The sequence below is a fragment of the Molossus molossus genome, unplaced genomic scaffold (genome assembly GCF_014108415.1).
Source record: "Molossus molossus isolate mMolMol1 unplaced genomic scaffold, mMolMol1.p scaffold_m16_p_1, whole genome shotgun sequence".
Taxonomy (NCBI): Eukaryota; Metazoa; Chordata; class Mammalia; order Chiroptera; family Molossidae; genus Molossus; species Molossus molossus.
In genome coordinates, this window is record NW_023425344.1 from 49,968,054 (window position 1) to 49,991,817 (window position 23,764).

A 23,764-nucleotide genomic window follows, 5' to 3' on the forward strand; every position below is an offset into this window, starting at 1 on the left:
TCCCACCAGAATGCGAGTCCACAGAACCCATCATTGTTACCTTGTTCTCCCACATATCATCTCTATGTGCTGTAAATGTTCATTGTTAACTGTCCTGTACCACCAATGTAAAAATTATGTAACTATCCATTTTACTTCTTTCCCAGGCTCGGAGATCTATCCACTTTGCTTTCTTTCACTTCCCTAATCTATCACCAATAAAATGGTACCACCGCTTTGGAAGACAGTCTGGCAGCTCATCAAATGGTTAAGCATAGAATTACCGTGCAACCAGCAATTCTACTCTTAGGCTTATGCATACCCTCAACATTTGAAAACAGGTATTCAAACCAAAGATTCATATGAATGTTCATAGCAGCACCGTTCACAATAGGCTACTTGTGGAAACAACGCAGTTGTCCACCAAATGAAACATGGTATGTTTATACAATAAAGTTGAATTCACCATCAAAGGAATTAAGTAATAGTGTATGCCACACTGATGGATATTAAAACATGTTAAAGTGAAGAAGCCAGACACAAATGGCTACAGTTTTTATGATTGCATTTATATTAAATGGGCAGAGTAAGCAATCAGTCCATAGATATAGAAAGCACATTAGTGGTTGCCAGAGACTATGTAGAGGGAGATACACAAAGTGATTGTTTAATAAATGGTCTTCTTTTGAGGTGATGAAAATGCTCTGGATCTAGTGATGATATCGCACAACATTGTAAATATATGAAATGCTCCAGAAGTGCACACTTTAAAATGGTGAATTTTATTTTTGTGAATGTACCTCAGTTAAATACAACAACAATAATAATAAATGACTGATCAGATTTGTACTAGTGGCCCTAGTTTTTCAGTTATTAGGTTACACCATAAATTTAATTCCTACATAGTTGAAATAGGAATCTGTTATTTTTCTTATTTACATGTGAATATGTAACATTTTAATTATAAGGTAATTTATATAGATACTAGAATTATTATGGAACTATTTTTTTTCATTTAATAGTGATAGTTGTTAATGCAAGTTGAATTTTGCTATATATAGCAAGTATATAGAACACATTTTTTTAGTGCTTTACCATGTTTTGCATTCATCCTTTCAACGACCTCACAATGAAAATAATTCCATTACTCATATCCACTTCACTGGGGAAGTAAGGCATAGGGAGGTTCAGGAACTTGCCCAACCCCACGTAACTCTATAATGGTTCTTTAGGGACTTAAATTCTTATCATTATACATTCTTTTTTCTTTCAAATAATTTCCTTTGTGTTTACCCAAATTTATTTATATTTTATTTCCAGAGAATAGAATGCTTACCTTTAAAAAACATTTTTTATTAAAACATTTATTTGTAATGAAAATGGACATACAATATCATTAGTTTTAGGTGTACAATTTAGTGATTCAACACTTATATACCTTACAAAGTATGCACCACAATAAGTCTAGTAACCACCTGTCATGTAGATCAGCGATTTTCAACCAGTGTGCCACAGGAGAAACACCAGTATGTTTTAGGAGGGCTTTGAGCATCCCTTTGATGTGATTTTTTATTTCCATAAAATTTACATGATTTTTGCATTCTTTGCATTGTTATTGATTGTGGTCAGTCATAGTGTGTCTAGATTTAAAAGAATAAGGTGATTGTATATTTTTTGTCAGGCCAATAGATTTTAATGTTTCCATGTTAGCATAATGGGAGTGATGAGACAACAGGCTTCTGAGGAAAGAGAGAAGAAATGAGACACGCTGATTTAGTGTGGTTATATGGAATAATAATCATTATTTCAAACTTCCTTCAACAAACACATTGAATTGTTCACTGAGTCTGTAAGTAGTTAAGTGATGCTGTGCCTTGTTTTGCAAGAAGTGGGTTTATGTATGTACACACACATTGGGAGAGAATACAAATTCAGTAAGTCCCTTTAGAATATGGGTTCTGTTACTGGAAAGGGGACCTGGCCCTGAGTGGGTCTGCCTAGAGCTGGGCCAGTAGTGTGTGGGTTCTTGACTTTGTGCAGGAAAAATTTCACAACATGAGTCCAGGTGAATTTTAGGGGATGTTTGTTAAAGCTGGGGACAGTGAAACAAGGAAGGGCTGGGAAAATGAGCCTAGGCTGGTCTGCTATGGTTCACTAAGTCAGAGAAATGGGGGCCTTGAGGGCAGGTTCAAGGGCTTTACCTGGGATGAACTGCCATTGCCTATTACTGCCCTGATTACAAGCCTTGTGGGGTACCTTAGAATTTAGGAAATACAACCCTGTGGGGAAAGAAGGCGGAGAGAGGTACTGGCATGCTCCTGGGAAGTAGAGCTAATGCTGGGTCCTTTGATTTGAGGCGTTTATCTCTCTCTTGCTGGAGAGAATCTTAGGGGGGGTCTTAGGGGAGGGTTTCAGCAGAATATTTGTCAGTTTTCTAGGTGTGTGTCTTCAGGGTCGTGGTCTCCACTGATCGGTCAGTGTCAGGGCAGGGGGTCATTAGTCATTGCAGCTGGTCCTGGTGTTGCCCACCTGGTTTTGCTTCTTTTCTGGGTCTCAAGCTGAAATACAACTGGGGCCTAGATGTAGCTGCTGTAAATTGCTCTGCCAGTTTGTTTAGCTATCTGTCTCAGTTTTTCCTATTCCACTTGTCCTGGCTTACTGACCTCTCTCAGGTTCTACGTGATCAAACCTACAACAGGGAACGTATATCTATTATCAGAGACTGAAACAAGAGTTAAAGCAACCAGGTAAATCTTTTCATGGGGCTGTGAGGTATAGAGAAGTAGTTACTAAAACCATGTCTTTTATAAATAGCTCAGTTTTATAATAGGAAGCAATTAGCTATTATATTTCTAAATCCACATACACTTTAATGGGAAATGACTCAAACGGAATAAGGGCCAATGGCTTACCATGTCTTTAGGTAAGAAGTGATGCTGAAGCTCATTTCTTACAGTAAAACCCAGGAGCATTACTGGTCTCCCAAAATGAAATGGAAGGATGAATCACTTTACACAATTCTAACTATAGAATAATTTCTTTCACAAAAAACACCACAAACTTACAAAGTTTAACATCAAAATAAAGTTAAAATATTCTGAGTATTTGCACAGTAATACTGATCTTGTGAATAAACTACTTAATGTTCTTGTGTTTATACCTAATGTTTGAAACGCAGTTGAGCTTAATAATGTTTTTGGTATAATTTTAGAATTAGAATAATACAATTCAATATTTAACACTTATAACATATTTTTATTATTATTTTTTCCCAGTTTTTTTTTTTAAATCTTTTTGCCATGGATATTTTTAACTCTTAGACAGTAAATCCCTTGAAAACAAATTTTGATCTGAGAAGCTAAATTGTAAAAATTCATTTTGTCACAGGAAGAGGGGATCCTTATGTTGCAACTTCATTTTGCTGGACTAAATGGAAGGAATCCCATCTATAAAGCATCTCAGCTTCAGGCCGTAGAAACAGCTACTCTCTTTTTTTTTTCTTTCCTGGTTTAGCAAACTTCTGACAACAAAACAGACAACATTTCATGATGACAAACATAGCAGTTGCCACACAGGCCAGCAGGAACCCAATCACATCCAGAGAGTGGTACTGGAGCCAGGTGAGGTCATAAGAGGCTGGCCGCAGGTGTTTGGCTCCTTTGTGGCGCATGACATACTCGATCCAGAAGACTGCTCGATCTAGAGGCTTCATTGGCTGGTCATGCTGAATTCTTGATAATCTCATAGCATTCTCCTTATATCTAAAGGAGAAACCCAAGGATACCGACATTGAAAGAAAGTTAATTTACCCAAGCATATAATGCCCATGAAAGGTTTTTGAAAATATCATACATATGATTCAAAATAATGTCATTCATTGACTTGCAAAAAATATATAATATATATTTTACTTCTTCATAGGTGTTTTGGCTTTTAAATTGGAATTTTCTGATGACATATATTTTGAAAAGTGAAAATAGAAGTTAAGTTGGGATAGTTCAGTCTTTTCTAGCAGAATAAATGATAGGAATCATTGTTGCAGCAATAAGTGAGATGGTGGAAATACTGTGCACGTTTAGAGTGATTCTCATGAAGTATGTAAAGGGAATAGTGTCATCGTGAGTGAAATGCCTCCTCCACAGTCCCTGTGCTTCTGCTCTTCTCTTGACCCTCTACTTTTTAATTTCCATCATTTAGCCAGAATGAGTTTTGAAACAAGCATCACATATTATGCTTCCCTGCTCAAAATTTCTATCATTAGGAAAGTCCAAATATGATTTTTGGACTAAAGGACTCTACATATCCATACCCCTGGCAACCTCTCTGCCTTTTACTTGGTCTCATGCATACTTTGTTGTAGGTGCATTGGCCTTCTTTCTAGCTGTTCCTTGAAGTTGCCTGGCAGTTTTTGTTGCTGTTAATCCTCACCCAAGGATATTTTTCAATTGATTTTTAGATAGATTGGAAGAGAGGAAGGGAAGGAGGGAGGAAGAAACATCAATGTGAGAGAGACACATTGATTGGTTGCCTCTCGCATGACCCATAGCAGGGCTGAGATTGAACCTGCAACCCAGGCACATGCCCTTGACTTGGAATCAAACCCATGATCCTTAGGTCTATGGGCCAATGCTCTAGCTGCTGTGAACAAACTGCCAGGGCACTTTTTCGTGTTTTTTTTTTTTTTTTTTCTCTTAATGCAAGTGCATGACCTAAGCCTTAATTGCTGAGGCATCCATTTCAAAAAGGCATTTACTTGGAAGAGGGCTCTCTTTGCCAGCCACTTGACTAGATAAAGAGCTGGCCTGGCCCCCTCCATGGAGGTTCCTTTGTTTTAGATATTTAGTTCAGTTCATTAACTGACTATATGGGCTACTTTCTTTTTTTCTTTTTCCAGCTCTTTCAGTCTGGCTCTTATGTTTTAAATCCAGGAATAAAGAGTGAGCTTGCCAAACTCTTGATCTTTATTCCAATAAAAGCAGGCTGTGTGTCTCTCTCTCTACCTGTGACTTTGTTTTGTGGCCCCAGGTGTCCTATGTAATTTCCAGGTTTTGTTAATAATAAATTTTTATTTTTAAAAAGTGTTTATGGTAATTGCTGAACAATGTCTTGCAATCCGGCTGAGACCAGCACAAAACAATATCAAACAGGTTACATTTTAAAATTGTGTTCTTTAAAACTTTTATCCATTATTTTGTTATCTTTTTCTATGTTACAGAGAAAGGCGTTTAAAAACTCTCTATTATGATTATAGATATGTATTTTTTTTCCTTTGTCCACTTTTGCTTTGACTATTTTGAGTTTTTATTAGAAGATGTTACCAATTGATAATTTATATTGTTTTCAAAAATTGATCTATTAATTATTAAGAGATATTTGTTTGTAGTGCTTCTGAACTACTGTGTCTGAAATTAGTATAGGTACAAAATTTATGGTTACTGTTTAAATAGATCTTTTCCTATCTTTTTACTTACAACATTCTTATATACTACCATTTAAATATGTCTTGTAAACAGTACATATAGTTAGTTTTTGAAATGTAGTCTGACAATCTTTGTCTTTAAATGTCAAGTCTGTTTAGATTTAATGTAAGTACTGGCATATTTACATTTGCATCTACCATCTTGTTTTATATGTTCTTTTCTATTTGTCCAACCTGCTTTATGTTTCTTTTCCTATTCTTTCTTTCATATTTTGAGGTATTTTCGTTATTCAATTATTCTATCATTTTATTTTTTAATAATACATTTTGAAGTATTCTTTTAGGTGATACCCTACTAATAAAATAATAATATAAATAATAGTAAAAAATTCTGAATTAATGGTTGCCATGCTAGCACTATAAATTTCACCACACTATTTTCCTCTGTAATATGGAAAATGTAATATTATTCTTATCATATTTGAAAAATTTTATGCTTTAAAAGGTACAATCAAGAAAGTGAACAATCAACCCATCCAGGACGGGAGAAAATATTAACAAGTTATATATCTGATAATGTACTTATATCCATAATACATCAATAGTTGTTTATATTCAATAATAAGACAAATAACCAAATTTTTAAATTGTCAAAGTATTGGAACACACATTTCTCTAATGAGGCTATATGGATGCTAATAAACACATGAAAAGATGATAAATAATTATGGCTATAAGGGAAATGCAAATCAAGACCACCAGGAGGAGAGACCACTTCATACCCACTAGGATGGTTATAAAAAAGACAGGAGGTAAATGTTGTTAATGATGTAGAGAACTTGGATCTCCCATACACAGCTGATGGGGATGTAAAATGGTGCAATGTCTTGGATATCAGTTTGGCAATTCCTTATAGAGTTACCATATGAGCCAGAAATTCTATTTCTACTCAAAAGAAATTGAAACATTTTCACACAAAACATGTATAGCAATGTTTATAATAGCAAAATGTAGAAACAACCAAAACATTCATGAATTGATCAATGGATAAATAAGTGAAGTATATCCATATGTAGACTATTGTGGACAACAAAGGGGCTCTGTAATAATTCAAAAGTAACCTCACAGAGTGATCTGATCATGACATTCTTTTTTTTTTTTTCTTGTTTTAATTAAATTTTGTTACAGATGTTTCTCCTTTTTACCCCATTGACATCCTCCTCCCCATCCCTCCCGTCCCCAGCTTTGTAGTCCATGTCCATTGGTTATGCATACATGCATATAAGTTCTGTGGTTTATCTCCCCCCACCCCCACCACACCCTCTTCTGAGGGTTGTCAGTCTGTACCCTACTTCCACGTCTCTGGGTCTACCCTGTTCCTTAGACTGTTATATTCATTATATTACACAAATAAGTGAGATCATGTGATATTTGTTTGTCTCTGCTTGGCTTGTTTTACTTAGGATAATACTTTCCAGGTTCCTCCATGTTGTCTTACAGGATAAGAGATCTTTCTTTCTTTCAGCTGCATAGTACTCCATTGTTTATATGTACCACAGCTTTTTTATCCACTTATGATCATGACATTTTTAACTGGTAAGGTCATGGTGGATAGTCATTCCTCTCACTTATAAATATTTATCTTTCACCTAAGCAAGCCCTGTCCATTGTTCTTGTGCATCTAGGTTGACATATCTTTGAAATGTCAGATTAATCCTCTTTTTCAGATAGAACCCTTATTTTCGTCCACAAGATTTATAGTTTCAGAAGTGTTTGACATTGAATTGAAATATTTCATACAATATTTTGAGTTCTTCATTCTTTTATTCTATGGGTTCTATCATATTTTTAAAAAAATGTGTCCTTGTAGTGACCAATATATCTTTGTGTTTGTGTAGAAAAGTGTTACAGTAATTGGTTACTCATTAAATTAGATTAAATGCAACTTTGAAATTAATGTCTGGTTGAAAATAAAAGCAGATTTAAGATAGTTTAATTTATGTTAATAATTTCAAAATTAATCTCTCAGTGTGGGATTAAACTCATGCTGACAAAATTATCTATTTATAAATACTATTAAAATTGTGGTACTCACGAAGGGTCGTTAATGACTGTCTTCAATGCATTGAACAAATCTGTGCTAGACATTGTGTGGAAGTCCAGTTTGACAGCTGCTCCCTTGGTCTGCATGTGAGCAATGTTATCAGGTTGATCCGCAAACAGAGGAATTCCCACCATTGGGATCCCATGGTAGATCGCCTCATAGATGCCATTGGTTCCACCATGAGTTATAAAGGCTTTGGTTTTTGGGTGACCTAGGATTGGGTGAATTTCAGTTAATTATTAATAATTAGTCTTAGAAATAAAATGAGAGTTGGGCAAGAAAAGTACTCAGAGAGGCAGTGTATTCTAGATGACAGATTGTTATACACACGAAACTGCATTAAAATGTATTTTAGATCTCAGAGTGAGAAGTGCTTTAGTTGCTGAAGAGGTAAATGGATATTGGTGTGGCATTGTGACTTGAAAAATGAATACAAGATTGCTGAGTGGACAAATTGAAAGAGAACACTTTGGATTAAAAAAATAGCATGTGCAGGAAAACAAAATGAAAAAAACAGAAAAAATGTCATGTTAGACCATATTCTTTTAAAGAAATAGTGTTGTCACTGTGTAGTCCATGTAGGGTATCCAGGCAGCAGGAAAATGGCTGTGATGACTCTGGAGTCAGAGAAAGAAAACACCACACTTTATCATGAAATATGTTGTACTTCATGAAAAAGATTGTGGATATTTTTCTAGAAAATGTAGAGTCACTGGTAGTAAAAGAGGTGTTTTTGTTTTTTAATGACAGTGAGTACCCATATAGAAGGGGAAAGAGTAGAAATAAGAAGGCAAAGTTTGGAGACACTGTGATAATCCAGGGAGTTATTAAAAAATTCCTCATGGAAGTAATTACACCTGAAATTAAGATATCTGATTCTAGACATAAGGAAAGAGACTGTATATAATAAAATGCTAACTTTTATGTATTCTTTTTCTTCAGGACTGGAAAACAAACATAAGGAAATTAAGTTTTAGTTTTTAGTTTTGTCTAATAAATGTTTAATAAATTCAGTTCCTTTTGAACTATTATCATTATGTTTGGAGTTATTGTCATTTTATTGTTTGTTTTCCAGAGTCTCACCAAGAAGGTCATTCTGGGGGATCCACTTATGGAGCCGAGTATTCGGCCCTAAGGTATCTGGTTTCTTGCCAGTATATCTCCATATAACCTGTTAAAGTAAAGAAAATATTTTATTCCATCAGTTGAACTAAAGTTATGGCATGTTTGAATGCTAAGGAAATTAAGAGATAATCTAGTTAAACCCTTTCAATAGATAGATAAGCAATACGGACAAGAGATGTTAAAATTGAGGACTATTATAACACTGGTATAATAGAAATACTCACATTTTATATGCTTATTTTTATATTTAATCAAGTATGAATGCAATCATGTTGAGCACATACAGGTCTACAAATATAATCATCAATGATGAATTGAAGAATTTAAGAAAAATTTAAGTCTAGTTATAATTCTAGTGCAAAAAAGTAGGCAATTACTATCTATCTATCTATTCATTATAATTGTTTCCACTTTACAGTTTTATTAACCAATTTTTTTAACTATTACAGAAGGGAATTTTCTTATATCTACTTGTTACATAAGTTTTTTTTTACATCAAAGATTTAACTTAATTTTTACATTTTTCTGTTTTATTTATGTATTTAAGGTCACTAATTCTTTTTAATTTTTAACTTTTATTTTACTGAATTTATTGGGGTGAAACTGGTTAAGAAAATTATACAAGCTTCAGGAGCGCAGTTCTACAACATGTCATCTGTATACTGTATTGTGTGTTCACCATCCTAAGTCTAGTCTCTGTCCATCACTATACCTTCTATACCCTCCCCCATAACCCCCTTCTCAAAAGCACCACACTGTTGTCTGTGTCCATGAGTTTTTCTTTTTTTTCTTTTTTGCTCAGTCCTGTCACTCCTCACCAGCCCCCATTCCCTTCGCCACCCCAAGAATAGTCAGCCTGCTCTCTATGAATCTGTCTCATATTGCTTGTTAGTTCGTTTTGTTCATTAGATTCCACATATGAGTAAAATTATATGACATCTGTCTTTAAAAAAAAAAAAATGTTGTTATTGATTTTTTTAGAGAGAGATGAAGGGAGACAGAGAAACATTGATGGGAGAGAGAAACACTGATTGTCTAACTCCTGCAATCCCCCACAGAGGATTGAGCCCACAACTGGGCATATTCTTTGACCGGGAATTGAACCAGGGCCTCTCAGTCCATGGGATGTCACTCAATCCACTGAGCCAACCAGCTGGGTGGTATTTGTCTTTTAGTGACTGGCTTATTTCACTTGGCATAATACACACCAGGTTCATCCTTGCTGTCCCAAAAGGTAAGATATTTTTTTTTACTGCCAAGTAGTATTCCATTGTGTAAATGTACCACAGCTTTTTTATCCCCATAAATCTAAGGTTTGTTACTATTTCTAGGCTTGGAAATTTTTTAAATGTAAAAAAGGAAAGCCTGTTGGCACTTTATTACAGTATAACTGTTGAAAAAATCCAAAATTATGATGATGCTAAAAGTTTTTCAACTGTTAATACTTCACTGATACACTGCAAATCATGGACAGCACTGATTTCTATGGGACCTGTAGCCAACAATTTTTATGCCCAGGACCAAAATAGATTCTGATTTTGAAATTGTTCAGTGACTCTCATAAACTGGATTATAATTTACAAATGCTTAATATGTATATGCTATGTGAATGTTAAAGTAGCATCAAAGTCTCAGCAACAATTAGCATAGGCTAGCCCTGGCCAGAATGGTTCAGTGGTCAGAGCATCAGCCCATGCACTGAAGGGTTGCAAGTTTGATTCCTGGACAAGGGCATGTACTTGTGTTGCAGGTTCTGAATCTGCCCCGACAGGGACACATGCAGGAGGCAACCAATTGATGTGTTTCTCTCATGTCAATTTTTCTGTCTCTTCCCCCTACTCCCTTCCACTCTCTCTAAAATTCAATGGAAAAATATCCTTGGGTGAAGATTAACAACAGAAAATTAGCATAGGCTATAAGCAGAAATTACCGCAGTTTGGGAGCTAAAAAGTAATTCACAAATATCCAAAGACTGTAGATGTATTCTGTATATTGGAAAATAATTTACTACTGTTTTATGGAGAAAGGAGCATTTGGAGCTTTCCTGTACTGGGCTTCCAATTCACTCCTTATTGTATTCCCTACTCTTTCCTCAAGCAGGACGAGCTATTATTATGATGGGTTATAACCAGAGAGTTTTGGGAGCTACATTTTATAAAGCACAGGGTCACTTTAAGGGGTGGACCCATCTCCCTCCCTTTCTAATTTATCTTCTTCTACTTTTATAGGATCCAGTGTACCAGATCATGACAGTTTTTCTTTCTCTAATTATTGTGACTGGCTTGGGTACCTGGACATACCTTAGTGAATCCTGGCTATTCTTTCTCTGGATAGCACCTAGAAAAGCACACCGAATATGTCTATTTCAAAAATTAGGGTAAGTAAGAGTGGCCTGGATTACTTAGCAGGCCTAAACTGTATGATTCCTTTTAGACTGTTAAAAAATTTAACATTGCTGTTAGAATTTCACTCCTTTCTGAGAACATCTGTAGTGTGTACAGTGCCTTCAGGACCCTTCTAATGAAAAGGAGCAAATGACAGAGTGGAGTTTGGCGATTTTGGTACCTACTTACAATATCATTATAATACCAAACTTTACACTGTACTTCTTAAATATATTTCATTCCAATCACAATGTCAATGCCAAAGTTACTGTTATATACACACTTTGTACTACCGTTTTAGCACCTGCCTTATATATTTTGGTTTGAATTCATAGCTGAGGTAAATGGGAGCTATTATAATGGCTTACATGTCACACAGGAAATTTATGTAATTAGACCCTTCACAGGGTTGTCTGTTATTAAGGTGCTTAGTCTAACCTTTTGAGGAATCTGGGCAAGGCCTGATGCAATTACATTGGCTCTCTCTTCTGAGATGTTACTGATCATCGACCCCAGGGAAAACACCACAATACCATGTTTTCCAGAGCTCTGGACAAACTCTTCCATTTCCTGTAAAGAAACAATGTGTTCTGTCACAAAAAAACAATAGCATAGCAAATGCCATTGAAAGGAATGCTTCAAATAACTAATGAGAGAAATCAAGTACTATCTGGAATTATGAGTACTTTTTTTTTAAAGTTTTGGTAAAATACATACAACATAAAATTTACCATCTTAACAGTTCCTAACTGTACAATTCAGTAGTATATATATTCACATGGATGTATAACTAAACTATAGAACCTTTTCATCTTGCAAAATTGGAATTGTACCCCTTATGCAATAATTCCCTCTTCACCAGTCCCTGGTAACCATGATTCTACTTTCTGTTTCTGTGAATTAGACCAGTCTGGATATATCATATAAGTAGAATCATACAGTATTTGTCTTTTTGTCAGTGGCTCATTTCACTTAACATGATATTCTCAGGCTTCATCCATGTTGTAGCATGTGTTAGAATTTCCTTCAATTTTAAGGCTGAGTAAAATTGCATTTTATGTAAATACCACGTTTTATTTATTGATTCTTCTGTCAATGAGAACTTGGGTTGCTTTCACTTTTAATTGTTGTGAATATGCTGCTATGAATTTGGGTGTGCAGATATTTTATTGAGACCGTGATTTTAATTCTTTTGGCTATATACCAAGAAGTGGAATTGCTGGACCACATGGTAATCCTAGTTTCATTTTTTGGGGGGAATCTCCATTCTGTTTTCAGTAGTTTTTTTTGTAAACTGACTCAATCCTTTCGTTCTTATGGAAGGGTGCATGTATAATAAATCGATTTCCTTTATCTTGTATATTTTTGCAAGTGTGTATATTACCAAGAAATGAAGTAGAGCTAGTACACAGTAGTGAGGAGGAAATATTGTTAGACAGTTTTTATGCAATACTTCATTTATAATGTTATTAATTACTAATATATATGTACAGATTCTGGGAAGGAGGCCACACAGCAGTTCTGAATTTGCCCTTTATTCTTTATCATTATGATTCTACTAAATCACTTGTGTTTATTTCAGGCAGATTTTCTGTAGAACTATTTTAGTTTAGTCATTAGTGTTTTATTTCCCTAAGAATTATGATTGGAATCACTATATATCTTATCTTCTCACTTCTGTAGTACTTTAATATTTGTCATAATTTCCAAAATGCTTCCTCTAAATCACTTTTTAATGGCTGGAGGTTAAGGATAGTTGATGTTCAGGAGTCTTGTATAATGGTTTGGAATTTCCTTGAAACAGTCTTAAGATTTCTATATATAATCCAGAATTATATATGTATAGTTACATATTTGATTGACCATATTTCTGGGCTTATTTACATATGACACCATTTACCTGAAATCATATTATAAGATTAATGTTCCATTAGAGAGGCTATGTGTCACTAGCTATGAGGGACTCCATTATTACCTTACTAAGTCCGCCATGGAGCACATTAATTACAGTGAGAAATATACCAGGGTTAAAATCCTTTTGAGTAGCCTACTTTCACCTATTTAAGTTTCTGTTGAAGTCAGGTTTTCCTGGAATTGTTTGAAAATAATTTTGACTTGTGTGTGAGCCCTAATCTTTGCCAATATTTATAGTTTTATTACTTACTTTCTTTTTCTTTTTTTTAATTGTTAAACATATTACAGATGTCCCATTTTTAGTTTTATTATTTTCAATATTGGCATAATTCCTCATTTTTCCATGTACTCTTCTCAGAAACTGAAATGTAGACGAGCCAGATGTTTCCTGGATATTTTATTAAAACTGCATACTTATATCTTTTTTTTGTCTCTTCTGTTTTAAATTTATTATTTGTTTTCTTTCTCTTTAAAAATAATAACTGAAATCTTCCAAAATAAAAATATACTTTCCATTTTTACTCATTGTCATAAACTTTTTTAAAACAGTGCTTTTACAGATAAAAGAAAATAGGATAAAACTTTTCAAATTTTGTCCATGCAGACTATAATGTTTAGGGCATTCTTTAAAATTATAATTTTACTATGATGATGTTAGTTTCAATATGAAGGTCACTGAACTTCCCTAGGACTCACATGGTGCATCTAGCTAAGATGTGGAATTCTAGTGATCTGTAGCAACATTTAAAATTACTTGTGTTTAATGTTTTGTCTCATTAACTGATTGCCATTAGCTTTCTTTCCTCTTTCTTTCTTCCTTCCTCCCTTCCTTCCTTCCTTCCTTCCTTCCTTCCTTCCTTCCTTCCTTCCTTCCTTCTTTTTTTTTTTTTTACCACAGATTATGCAGTCAAGTTTCCCACATTTGGGGAAATCACAGAGGTCAGCACATCTAGAGAGCAATGGATAAACCTAGCCCTGCGAAAACCACCTTCATGATCATGGTATCTTTCCTGCCAGGTAAGTATGCCATTAGCTTTCTTAATTCATGCTGTGGAAGGTGGTTTCCTATAGTATTTTAATAATACAACCTCTCTTTTCAGATTAATTACTAACAGAGACTGGTCATCCTAATTCTGGGACAAGTTTCACAATCATTGATTTAGATTCAAGTTAATAGCAACCGATACTAGCACTAATTATTGTGATTGTACTGCTATCCATCTTCTTATTCTCCTCCTTTTTTCCTTAGTCCTACTGACATTCACTTTCCCTTCATGTGAAGGGTGAAAGCTTTAAAAAATAGATTTAAAGAATAGGGATAGATTAATTCCAGTCCAAGGTGGAGACATAGGAGAAGTGTCCTCTGAGAGAATTCCAGAAACTAGCAGAGTGACTCTACACATTGGGCAAACATGAAAATACATTACTTGTAGCAAACATATTTCCCTGGAGTCAGGAGAAGCCAGTAGGCACCACAGAAGGGTTCTCATTGAGCCCACCCCTAATTGCAAATATCTCCCTGCAAGGAGCTTGTATATATACCTGGCAGCCCACTTTTGCCCCTGCCACCCAAGGAATGGATATTTAGATTGACTGGCTTTGATAGCCAATGACATTTGACTACATGAGTCCCACAAGACTATAGCAAACAAACAAATAGTTATTAATGGTGCAGGAGCATCTTCAGAGGCTACAGCAGTATAGAGGAGGCAGGCAAAACATCTCCCAGTTTCTCTCTGGAAGGACCCTAACTACATACTTTCCTGGTTGCTGCCTGAGGGTCCAATTTCTAATCAGCCTACATCTAGGTGATGACTACAGTTATTTTCTTTGGGATACTGACAGATCTTGGTACACTTTCAATTACTGGGAGCCACTAAGAACAAAGAAAGTAGATTAGACAACCAACAAAAGTTTGAGACACAACCAAGAGTTCTGGCTGGGCTGATGGATAAGTTTCATCTCCCATGTGAGACCATCTGTCAAGATTGGGAGAGGTACCTGTTTTATCTAATGTGCAGGAATGAACCCCAAGAGAGTCAAAGAAAATGAAGAAATAGGAGTGTGTTATATTCCAAACCAAAGAACTAGACAAACCTTCGGAAATACCTTAATGAAACAGGTAAGTGACTTGTCTGATAAAGAATTCAAAATAATAGTCAGGAAAATAATGTATGAACAACGTGAGAATTTCACAGTTAGAAAGTGTCAAACAGAAATCATAGAGCTGAAGAATATATTAAATACACTGAAAAATTCAATAGAAAGATTCAAAATAGAATAGATCAAATGAAAAAGAATCAGAAAACTTGCAGAAAGGACAGCGAGATTCAGCCAATCAGATACGCAAAAGAAAAAAAATATTAAAGAGTGAAGGTAATTAAAGGGGCATATGGAATATTATCAATTGCAACAATATATGCTTTATTGAGTTCCTAAAAGGAGAAGAGAAAGGAGTAGAAAGGTTATTTAAAGAAGTGATGGCAGAACACTTTCCTAACCTGGGGAAAGAAACATATTCGTTTCTAGACAGCCCAGAGAATTCCAAATATGAGGAATATGAAGATACCTACACCAAGACACATTACAATGATCAAAAGTTAAAGAGAGAATCTTAAAAGCAGCAAGGGAAAAACCATAAGAGTACTAGCAGATTTTTCAGCAGAAACTTTAGAGGCCAAGGGAATGAATGACATGATATATTCATAGTACTGAAAGAAAAGATTGCCAACCAATAATATTCTACCCTGTAAATTTGTCCTTCAGAATTGAATGAAAGATAAAAAGTTTCCAGACAAGCAAAAGCTGAAGATCATCTCCACTATGACCACCCTCACAGGAAGCATTAAAATAATTCTTCAAGCTGAAATGAAAGGGTGCTAATTAGTAACATAGGAAAGTACAACTTTACTAGTAAAGGTAAATATGTAGTTAAATTAGGAATACTCTAATGTAATGATAGGGGATAAATTATTTATAACTCTACTGTTACGGTTAAAAGAAAAAAGTATTAGAAATGACCATAACTACAATAATTATTAATGGATACAATGACAAAAAGATGAAAAGTGTGACAACGAAAACAAAATGTATGTGGAGGAGATTAGACATATAGAACTTTATCATGCCTTCAAAGTTTAGTTAAAATTAGTTTAAAATATACTTTTTATAAATACAAGATATTTATGTAAGTCTCATGGCAACTGCAAAGCAGGAACCTGTAATAGATACATAAAAAAGATAAGGAGAAAAAATCTAAGCATATCACTATAAAAATGATCACATCACAAAGGACAAGAAGAAAAGAACACAAAGTACAAAGCTTTGGCTGGTTTGGCTCAGTGGTTGGAGTGTTGGCCCGCAGACCAGAGAGTCCTGGGTTTCGTTCCTGCTAAGGGCACGTACCTCAGTTGCAATTTGTCCCCAGCCCTGGTATGGTCGTGTGGGTGGCAACCACTCAATGTGTCTCTCTCATATCGATGTTTCTCTCTCTCTTCGTCCCTCTCCCCCTCCCACTCTATCTGAAGATAAATATAAAAATGTCCTCGGGTGAGGATAAAAAAAAAAAGTACAAACAGCAAGAAAACAGTTAAAAATAATTATAATAAGTCCATAGTTATCTTTTGTTTCTATTTTAAATGTAAGTGGCTAGATTCTGCAATCCAAATATATAGATGATTACATGCATTAAAAAAAAAAAATAAAAACAGGGCCCAAATATATGCTACCTAGAATAGACAACTCAGATACTAAAAGTGAAGGGATAGAAAAGATATTTTATGACAATGAAAATAAAGCAAGCAGAGGTAGCTATACTTATATCAGCAAAATATTATTTAAGCTAATAATGGTCACAACAGACAAAGTCAAATATAATAATTAAAGGGTCAATCCAACAAGAGGATATTATATTTGAAAATATTTATGCACCAAACATAGGAACACCTAAATGGAAAGCAGATAGTAACAGACCTGAAGAGAGATAGATAGCAATACAATCACAAAAGGGCACCCAATACCCCACTTTCAACAATGTGTAAATCATCCAAAAAAAAAAAGTCAATATGGAAACACTGGAATTAAACTACACTTTAGTGCAGAAGGACTTAACAGATATTTACAGAATTTTCTATCCAATACTTTCTCCTCAAGGACACATGAAATATTCTCCAGGATAGATCATCTCCAGGATGTTAGTTACAAAGCAAGTCTTAATAGATTTAAGAAGATTGAAATCATCCCAAGTATCTTTTCTTACCAGATCAAATGACATTTTGTTAAACAACCAATGGGTCAAAGAAAAAATCAAAGGGAAATAAAAATATCTTGAGTCAAATTAAAATGCAAATCAACATACCAAAATTTTAAGATGCAGCAAAAGCAGTTCTAAGAGGAACATTTGTAGTGATACATCTCTATTTAAAAGAAAGCCATATCAACAACCTATCAAGGAACTAGAAACAGAAGAACAAACTAAGCTGAAAGTTAGTAGAAGGAAGAAAATGACAAAGATCAGAGCAGAAATAAATGAAATAGAGACTAAAATAGAAAAGACAAATAACTATATGAGCTGGGTTTTTTTTTTTTTTGAAAAGATAAAACACAAAACTTTACTTAGACTTACTGAGAAATAGACAGGACTCGAAAGAATAAAATTAGAAATGCAAGCAGAGATATTTCAACTAATACCATACAAATACAAAGAATAGGAGCCACAAGAGACTGCTATCAACAATTATACACCAACAAATTTGACAACCTAGAATAAACTGATAAATTTCTTGAAATATGCAACCTATCAGGACTGAAAAATGAGGAAGTAGGAAATCTGAACAGAGTGATTATGAGTTAGGTGATTGAATTAGTAATCAAATATCTCCCCCAAAGGAAAAGTAGAGAACCAGATTGCTTCATGGGTAAAGTTCACAAAATATTTAAATGAGAATACTATTTCTTTTCAAATTCTTCCAAAAAAATAAAAGAGGAGGGAGCACTTCCAAATCAATTTAATTAGTTCAGTAATACCTTGATACCAAAACTAGACAAGGACACCATTAGAAAATAAAATGATACATTAAAAAATTACACTATGATTAAGTGGGCTTTATTCTAGTGATGCAAGGATGGTTTAGAATCCAAAAATCTATAAATGTGGTACTCCACATTAATAGAATGAAAGATAAAAGTCATATGATCATCTCAAAAGATGCAGAAAAGGTATTTGACAAAAATTCAACATTCAATTACTATGAAAACTTTCAGCAACATGGGTATAGAGGGAAAGACCACAACAAAATAAAGGCTATCTATGACAAGCCCACAGTTAAAATACTCAATGATGAAAAACTGAAGGCTTCTCCACTAAGATCAGTAATAAGACAAGGAGGCCCACTCCTGCCACTTTTATTTAACATATTACCTGGAGCCCTAGTCAGAGCAATTAGGCAACAAAATGAAATAAATGTCCTCCAAATTGGAATGGAAGAAGTAAATTGTCTCTATTTACAGATGCAATGATAATTTATGTAGAAATCACTAAAAACTCCATTAAAACTTAATAAATTAAGTAAAGTTCCAGGATTCAAAGTCAATGTACAAAACTCAGTTGCATATTTATACACTCACAACAAACTATAGAAAGGAAAAAATCCTTGATGTTCGTTTTGATAATGATTTTTTTTTTTTTTTTAATGCAACACCAAAAGCACAGAAAATAGAGAAAATAACAGTTGGGAGTATCTCAAACTAAAAGCTTTTGTACAACAAAGGAAACCATCAACAAAATTAAAAGGCAACCTACAGAGTGGAAGAAAATACTTGGAAATCATATATCTGATAAGGAGTTAATTTCCAAAATATATTGAGAACTCACACATTTTAGTAGCAAAAGTTTCACTCAGATTAAGAAATGGGCAGAGCTCTGAAGAGACATTTTCCAAAGAAGACATACAAATGGACAATTGGTACATGAAAAGGGGTTCAATGTCACTAATCATCAGAGAAAAGCAAATCAAAACCACAATGAGATATCACCTAATACCTGGTAGAATGCCTATCATAAAAAAGAGATAACAAGTTTGGCGAGGATATGAGGAAAAGGGGACACATGTATAGTTTTGGTAGGAATATAAATTAGTGTAAGAGTGTGGAGTTTCTTTAAAAAATTAAAAATAGAACTATCATATAATCCACTAATTCCAGTTCTGGGTATACCATATCCAAAGGAAATTAAAACAGGGTATTGAAAAGATATTTGTACTCCCATGTTTTTTGCAGCATTATTCAGAGTGCCTAGATATGTAAACAACCTTGGTGATCATCAAAGGATGAGTGAGATATGTATATCACACACACACACACACACACACACACACACACACACACATACACACACACACACACACAGAGTGGAATATTATTCAGCCATGAGAAAGAAGGAAATATCTGTTGGTTACAACATAAATGGACCATGAGGGCATTATGTTAAGATAAATAAGCCAGACAGAGAAAGACAAATAGTGCATATTATTACTTATACATAGAATCTTCAAACAAAAACAAAAGGCAAACATAGAGAAAGATTAGAAAAGTTTTGCCAGAGGTTGGGGGTGGAGGAAATAGGGATATGTTGATATAAGTCTATAAACTTTTATTATGAGATTAATAGATCTGAGGCTCTAATGTATAACTGGGTGACCAAAGTTGATAACACCGTATTGTGTAACTGCAATTTTCTGAGAGCAGAACTAATCTATTTTCACACATACAAAAAAGATAAATATGTGAGGTGATGGTGTGTTAGTTAACTGCATGAGCAGAATTCCTTCACAATATATATGTATAATAAATCACTATGTGCACTTTAAATATCTTAATTTTATATGTAAATTATACCTAAATAAAGATAAAAAACAAGAGGATTAGATTGAATACAAATTTTACTAATTTAACCTCAGGCTTTACACCTTGTGAAAGTTATCATATATAGCTAAACATTTTTAAGTCAAAATAGAAATTGGGTTAACCCTTGAATAAGATAATCTGTTTTATGTTGCTGCTAATCAAGTGGCAGACAAACAGGATGTCTTAAGAGATAGTAAAATAATTCATTAAAGGATGCTTGTTTTGTAATAATGTTGTAAAGGTATGATATCAATTTAAAGCATATTAGACTACTGCTTTCCTTCATAAGGAATATCCTACATGCTGACAATTCTTTTGCAATTTTGTATTATGGGTGATTTTCAGACACAATTGGTAAATATGCAGGATTTTTTATTTTTATTATCTATGCAGTGTACATTTTCTTTGTGCTAATTTTTTCAGTCAGCTGTGTGGTTGAGAACCATGTTCCCTCATTGAGATTTTGTGCAGGCTTGGCGTATGGCTGAAAATACCTGTTTTAATAGGTATTCCTGTTTTTATATTAAGATGTCAAACCCAATGATCTCAAATGGGGAATGTTTTAAATGCTGGAGTGACAGAATTGCTGCAAATATTGTTGGAATACAAATTCATATTGTCAAGGAATTGTCTTCCTTCTAAGTAGAATACTGGCGAAGATCCTCAAAAGAAAGCAAACAGAAATAGATAACCTTAGGCAGGGGTTTGGCAGGCTTGCACTGGAGTCCTCCAACAAAATGGACATGTGGTAAGAATGGACGAGGAAATTCAAAATCCCAATAAGTTCGAATGAGCCACATTTCAGCTTTCCCCATTGTCTCATATATTGTAGTGGGTCTTCCTGAAGAGAAACAAGCAAACAGAAGGATAGAGGAAATGAGAATATTTTGATATAAATACTATACTAGGAAATTCTCTGGAAAGTGCTTGGAATAATGTAGCCAAAATGTTTTAGAGTGTCTGTGCTTTGATAACACAAATATTTATACATTGTGTGTGTGTACATATAATTTAATAAAATTTGTAAGTTTTATGCTTACTTTCAGATGTGTAAGACAAAGTGGTAGAGACTTTTTATCTCTAATGTGACATCAGTACATTCACACTGATAAACAATTACTAAATGTAAGCCACTATAGAATGAAACATGTATGTTTACTCTGTAAAGCTACAAAAGTAACAGATGCGAATGTACACAATTATCTGTGCTCCCTAATCAATTAACCAATGGAAACAGGTTTCCTTAGAGTACTCAGCTTAATTTGTGCAATTTAGCAAGCTATTCTCTTTATACTAGATTTTCTAAGAACTGTGAGGTTTTTGAAAGTATGTTTCAGTTCTGGATATGTACTATTGTATTTTGTTCATTGTAAGAGCTTCATATATTTGTATATATTTAATAACATTTGCAAATAACAGCTGAGAAATTTTCATAAGATATGAAAATAGATGTTTCCCCCCTTAATTTTGGCTCATTTTATCTGTAATGGAGAGATGTATTTTTTTAAAATATAGACTAATAGCTTGATTGTCCACCCTGCAACAAGATTTTGGCCTTTAAAATACATGATTGGTAAGCACTTAGTGAATGAATATGTAATCATTAGAAACTTTGAATTATAGGTTCTTGAATCTAGGATGGAGCCATTATATCTCTTCATTTGTGAAAGAATTTTTAAGGTAATATGGCAAAACAGTTTAATTTTTAAATAAGGAAATTGAGGAGAAACACGTGGAAATAATTACCTCAGTGCTACAAGACATTGTGCTAGAAATAAAGTAACTTCCCAACCTACATTTCTGCTTTGATCAAGGTATTTAATGAATTTCTAATGGCTTTTTTTTAAGATGAAAAAATTATAGTAAAATGGATATGTTGGAAATAAGTGCAGCACAGAGAATTGTTAGGGCAGTGAAACTACTCTCTATAATGTCATTATAAATTTGTCAAAACTCGTGGAATATGTCCAACATAAGTGGTGGACTTTGATGATAATGATGTGTCAATGTAGGTTCAACAATTGTAATGTATCACCCTGGTGACTGTGTTGAAAATGAGAGCATCTGTGCACCTGTGGAGGCAGGGGTTATGTGGGAAATCTTACTCGATATTGCTGTGAACTTAAAAGTGCTCTAACAATAAGTATATGATGGGTAACATTTTGAAATTATACTAGGGAACAACAAAGAGAGAATAAAATGTTTTACCCAGAAGAAAAGAATAAAAAAGTAAATTATATTACAAACAAACAAAGAATTGAGATGTAATTGCTTCTAGAACTCCTCAGAGCTTCAGTTTGTTGATTTTGACTTCCTGAAGTGTCCTGTACTAATAATGGACTACAGGGTTAAAAATAATCTTATAATTTAAGCATTTCTAGAATATTTGTGAGATTGAAAGATCATTATATATTATTATTATTTAGTTATTTTACTTATAAAAGATAAATTCCTCTGACTTTCTATTTATACAAACTCATCTCCCATGGCACTAACAAAGTTAGGACTTCAAGCTACCAATTAAAACATGACTTACCTAGTACACCACTATAAAATTGATCCCACTTCTTCTGATTAAATGTGTCGAACCAGAAGTCAAAATAGAGCACATACATCATATTTTTTACCCTCTCCATGAATGTCATTCGATCACTTAATTCTGACAAGACAACAGGTACATAGGAAGGAGGGTATGGAAGTCCTCCACTATACTTTTCAACGTTGTTGCCAGGAAAGAAGCGGAGACTGTACACTAATGGTACGTTAAGTAGCTCAGCCAGCAGCTCACCACAGGGTCCGACGGCATCTGCAAGAATGACTTCAAACCTTGATTCCTGTAGTTTTGTCATAAGTTTCTTGTTGAAAACTACATCTTTACAGATCTTTTGAGAAAAATCAAAATATTCCCAAAATGCATCTTGCATTAGTGAGAAATGAGCAAAAAAATTACGTTTTGGCGTATATACCCAAGTAGAGATCAGCTGCGTGAAAAGATTCTCAAAATCATCTTTTGTTAAAGATGTAGGGAAAATCTCAAATTTAATAGCAGATGCTTTGTTGGGATCAACAAAAATCGAAGCTGAAGACACCAGAACAACCACTTCATGACCTCTCTGGACAAGTTCATCCAGGATTGTCTTCATATTGATCCAGTGGCTGTATTCTGTGGGCCACACCAGCACCCTTCCACAACCCCCAGGGCTAAAGTAACAACTCAGCTGTAGCAGCAGAAGAACTGAAATCCATTTCATAGACATCCTGATGGAACATACGCTTCTTTTCAAATTGCTGATCCCTTCTGCTATGGCTCATGCTTATATCTAAGGACAAATCAATCAGGAAGTTAAAATATAACTTCTACACTCCAAAGTAAATACATTTATGAACAGAGCATTTGGATGGAAGTTGAAAAGGCAAATATAGATGATCTTTTTTGTTTTATGATTATAAATGCTACCAATAACCTTGCATATGCAAGTCTCGCTTCCACTTAAAGGGTCTGCTTTAATTAGAAAAGGAAAGGCCATGACCAGAAATAAGAAAATATGATAAAGGAAAAAGACTCACAAGTAAAGCCAGATGTTTAATAAATACATCATATAAGACATTTAAAAAGCTACTACAAAGGTAGAAAGAAAAAAGTATGAAGCTCAACTAAAAATAGAATAATTATTAGGGGATACATAACATAATAGATCTAAAACATGATATCAATAACAAAAAATGTGGAGGAGGAGTAAAAATTTAATTATTCTAGAATATATTTGAACTTAAATGCATATTAGCTTAAAATAGACTGATATCGATATAAAATGCTATACATAAACGTTATGATGACCACAAACCAAAACCCTAAATATAATATACGAAGAACAAAAAGGAAAGAATACAAACAAGACACTAAAGAAAAACAAAAAACCACAAGGGAAGAATTCA

The 23,764-nt window shown here is 34.1% G+C and overlaps 1 protein-coding gene and 1 pseudogene across 6 annotated transcripts; both read right to left on the reverse strand.

Moving 5' to 3' along the window:
• Nucleotides 1-3,460: 3,460 nt before the first annotated feature.
• LOC118628755 (UDP-glucuronosyltransferase 2B31-like) lies at nt 3,461-23,115 on the reverse strand. Of its 6 annotated transcripts, XM_036259712.1 has the most exons (7): nt 22,776-23,085; nt 22,365-22,424; nt 20,521-20,669; nt 11,450-11,581; nt 8,586-8,673; nt 7,494-7,713; nt 3,461-3,740 (listed from the first exon to the last, which is right to left on the reverse strand). In XM_036259712.1, the coding sequence occupies exons 1-7, from the start codon at nt 23,083-23,085 to the stop codon at nt 3,461-3,463; spliced, it is 1,239 nt and encodes a 412-aa protein (XP_036115605.1). The 6 variants fall into 6 exon arrangements, with proteins under 6 accessions (XP_036115605.1, XP_036115621.1, XP_036115594.1 ...); XM_036259728.1 differs by having other exon boundaries at nt 20,521-20,665; nt 22,361-23,115; XM_036259701.1 differs by lacking the exon at nt 22,365-22,424 and having other exon boundaries at nt 22,617-23,085.
• LOC118620841 lies at nt 13,813-13,950 on the reverse strand (annotated as a pseudogene).
• Nucleotides 23,116-23,764: the final 649 nt, after the last annotated feature.

Coding starts and splice junctions, on each gene's coding strand:
- LOC118628755 (XM_036259728.1), bottom strand. CDS start 23,085: ATGTCTATGAAATGGATTTCAGTTCTTCTGCTGCTACAGCTGAGTTGT. Junction 20,666..22,360: donor TATAGTGGTGTACTAGGTAA/GTCATGTTTTAA, acceptor CTCTTCAGGAAG/ACCCACTACAATATATGAGA. Junction 11,582..20,520: donor CTGCCAAACCCCTGCCTAAG/GTTATCTATTTC, acceptor GTTTCTTTACAG/GAAATGGAAGAGTTTGTCCA.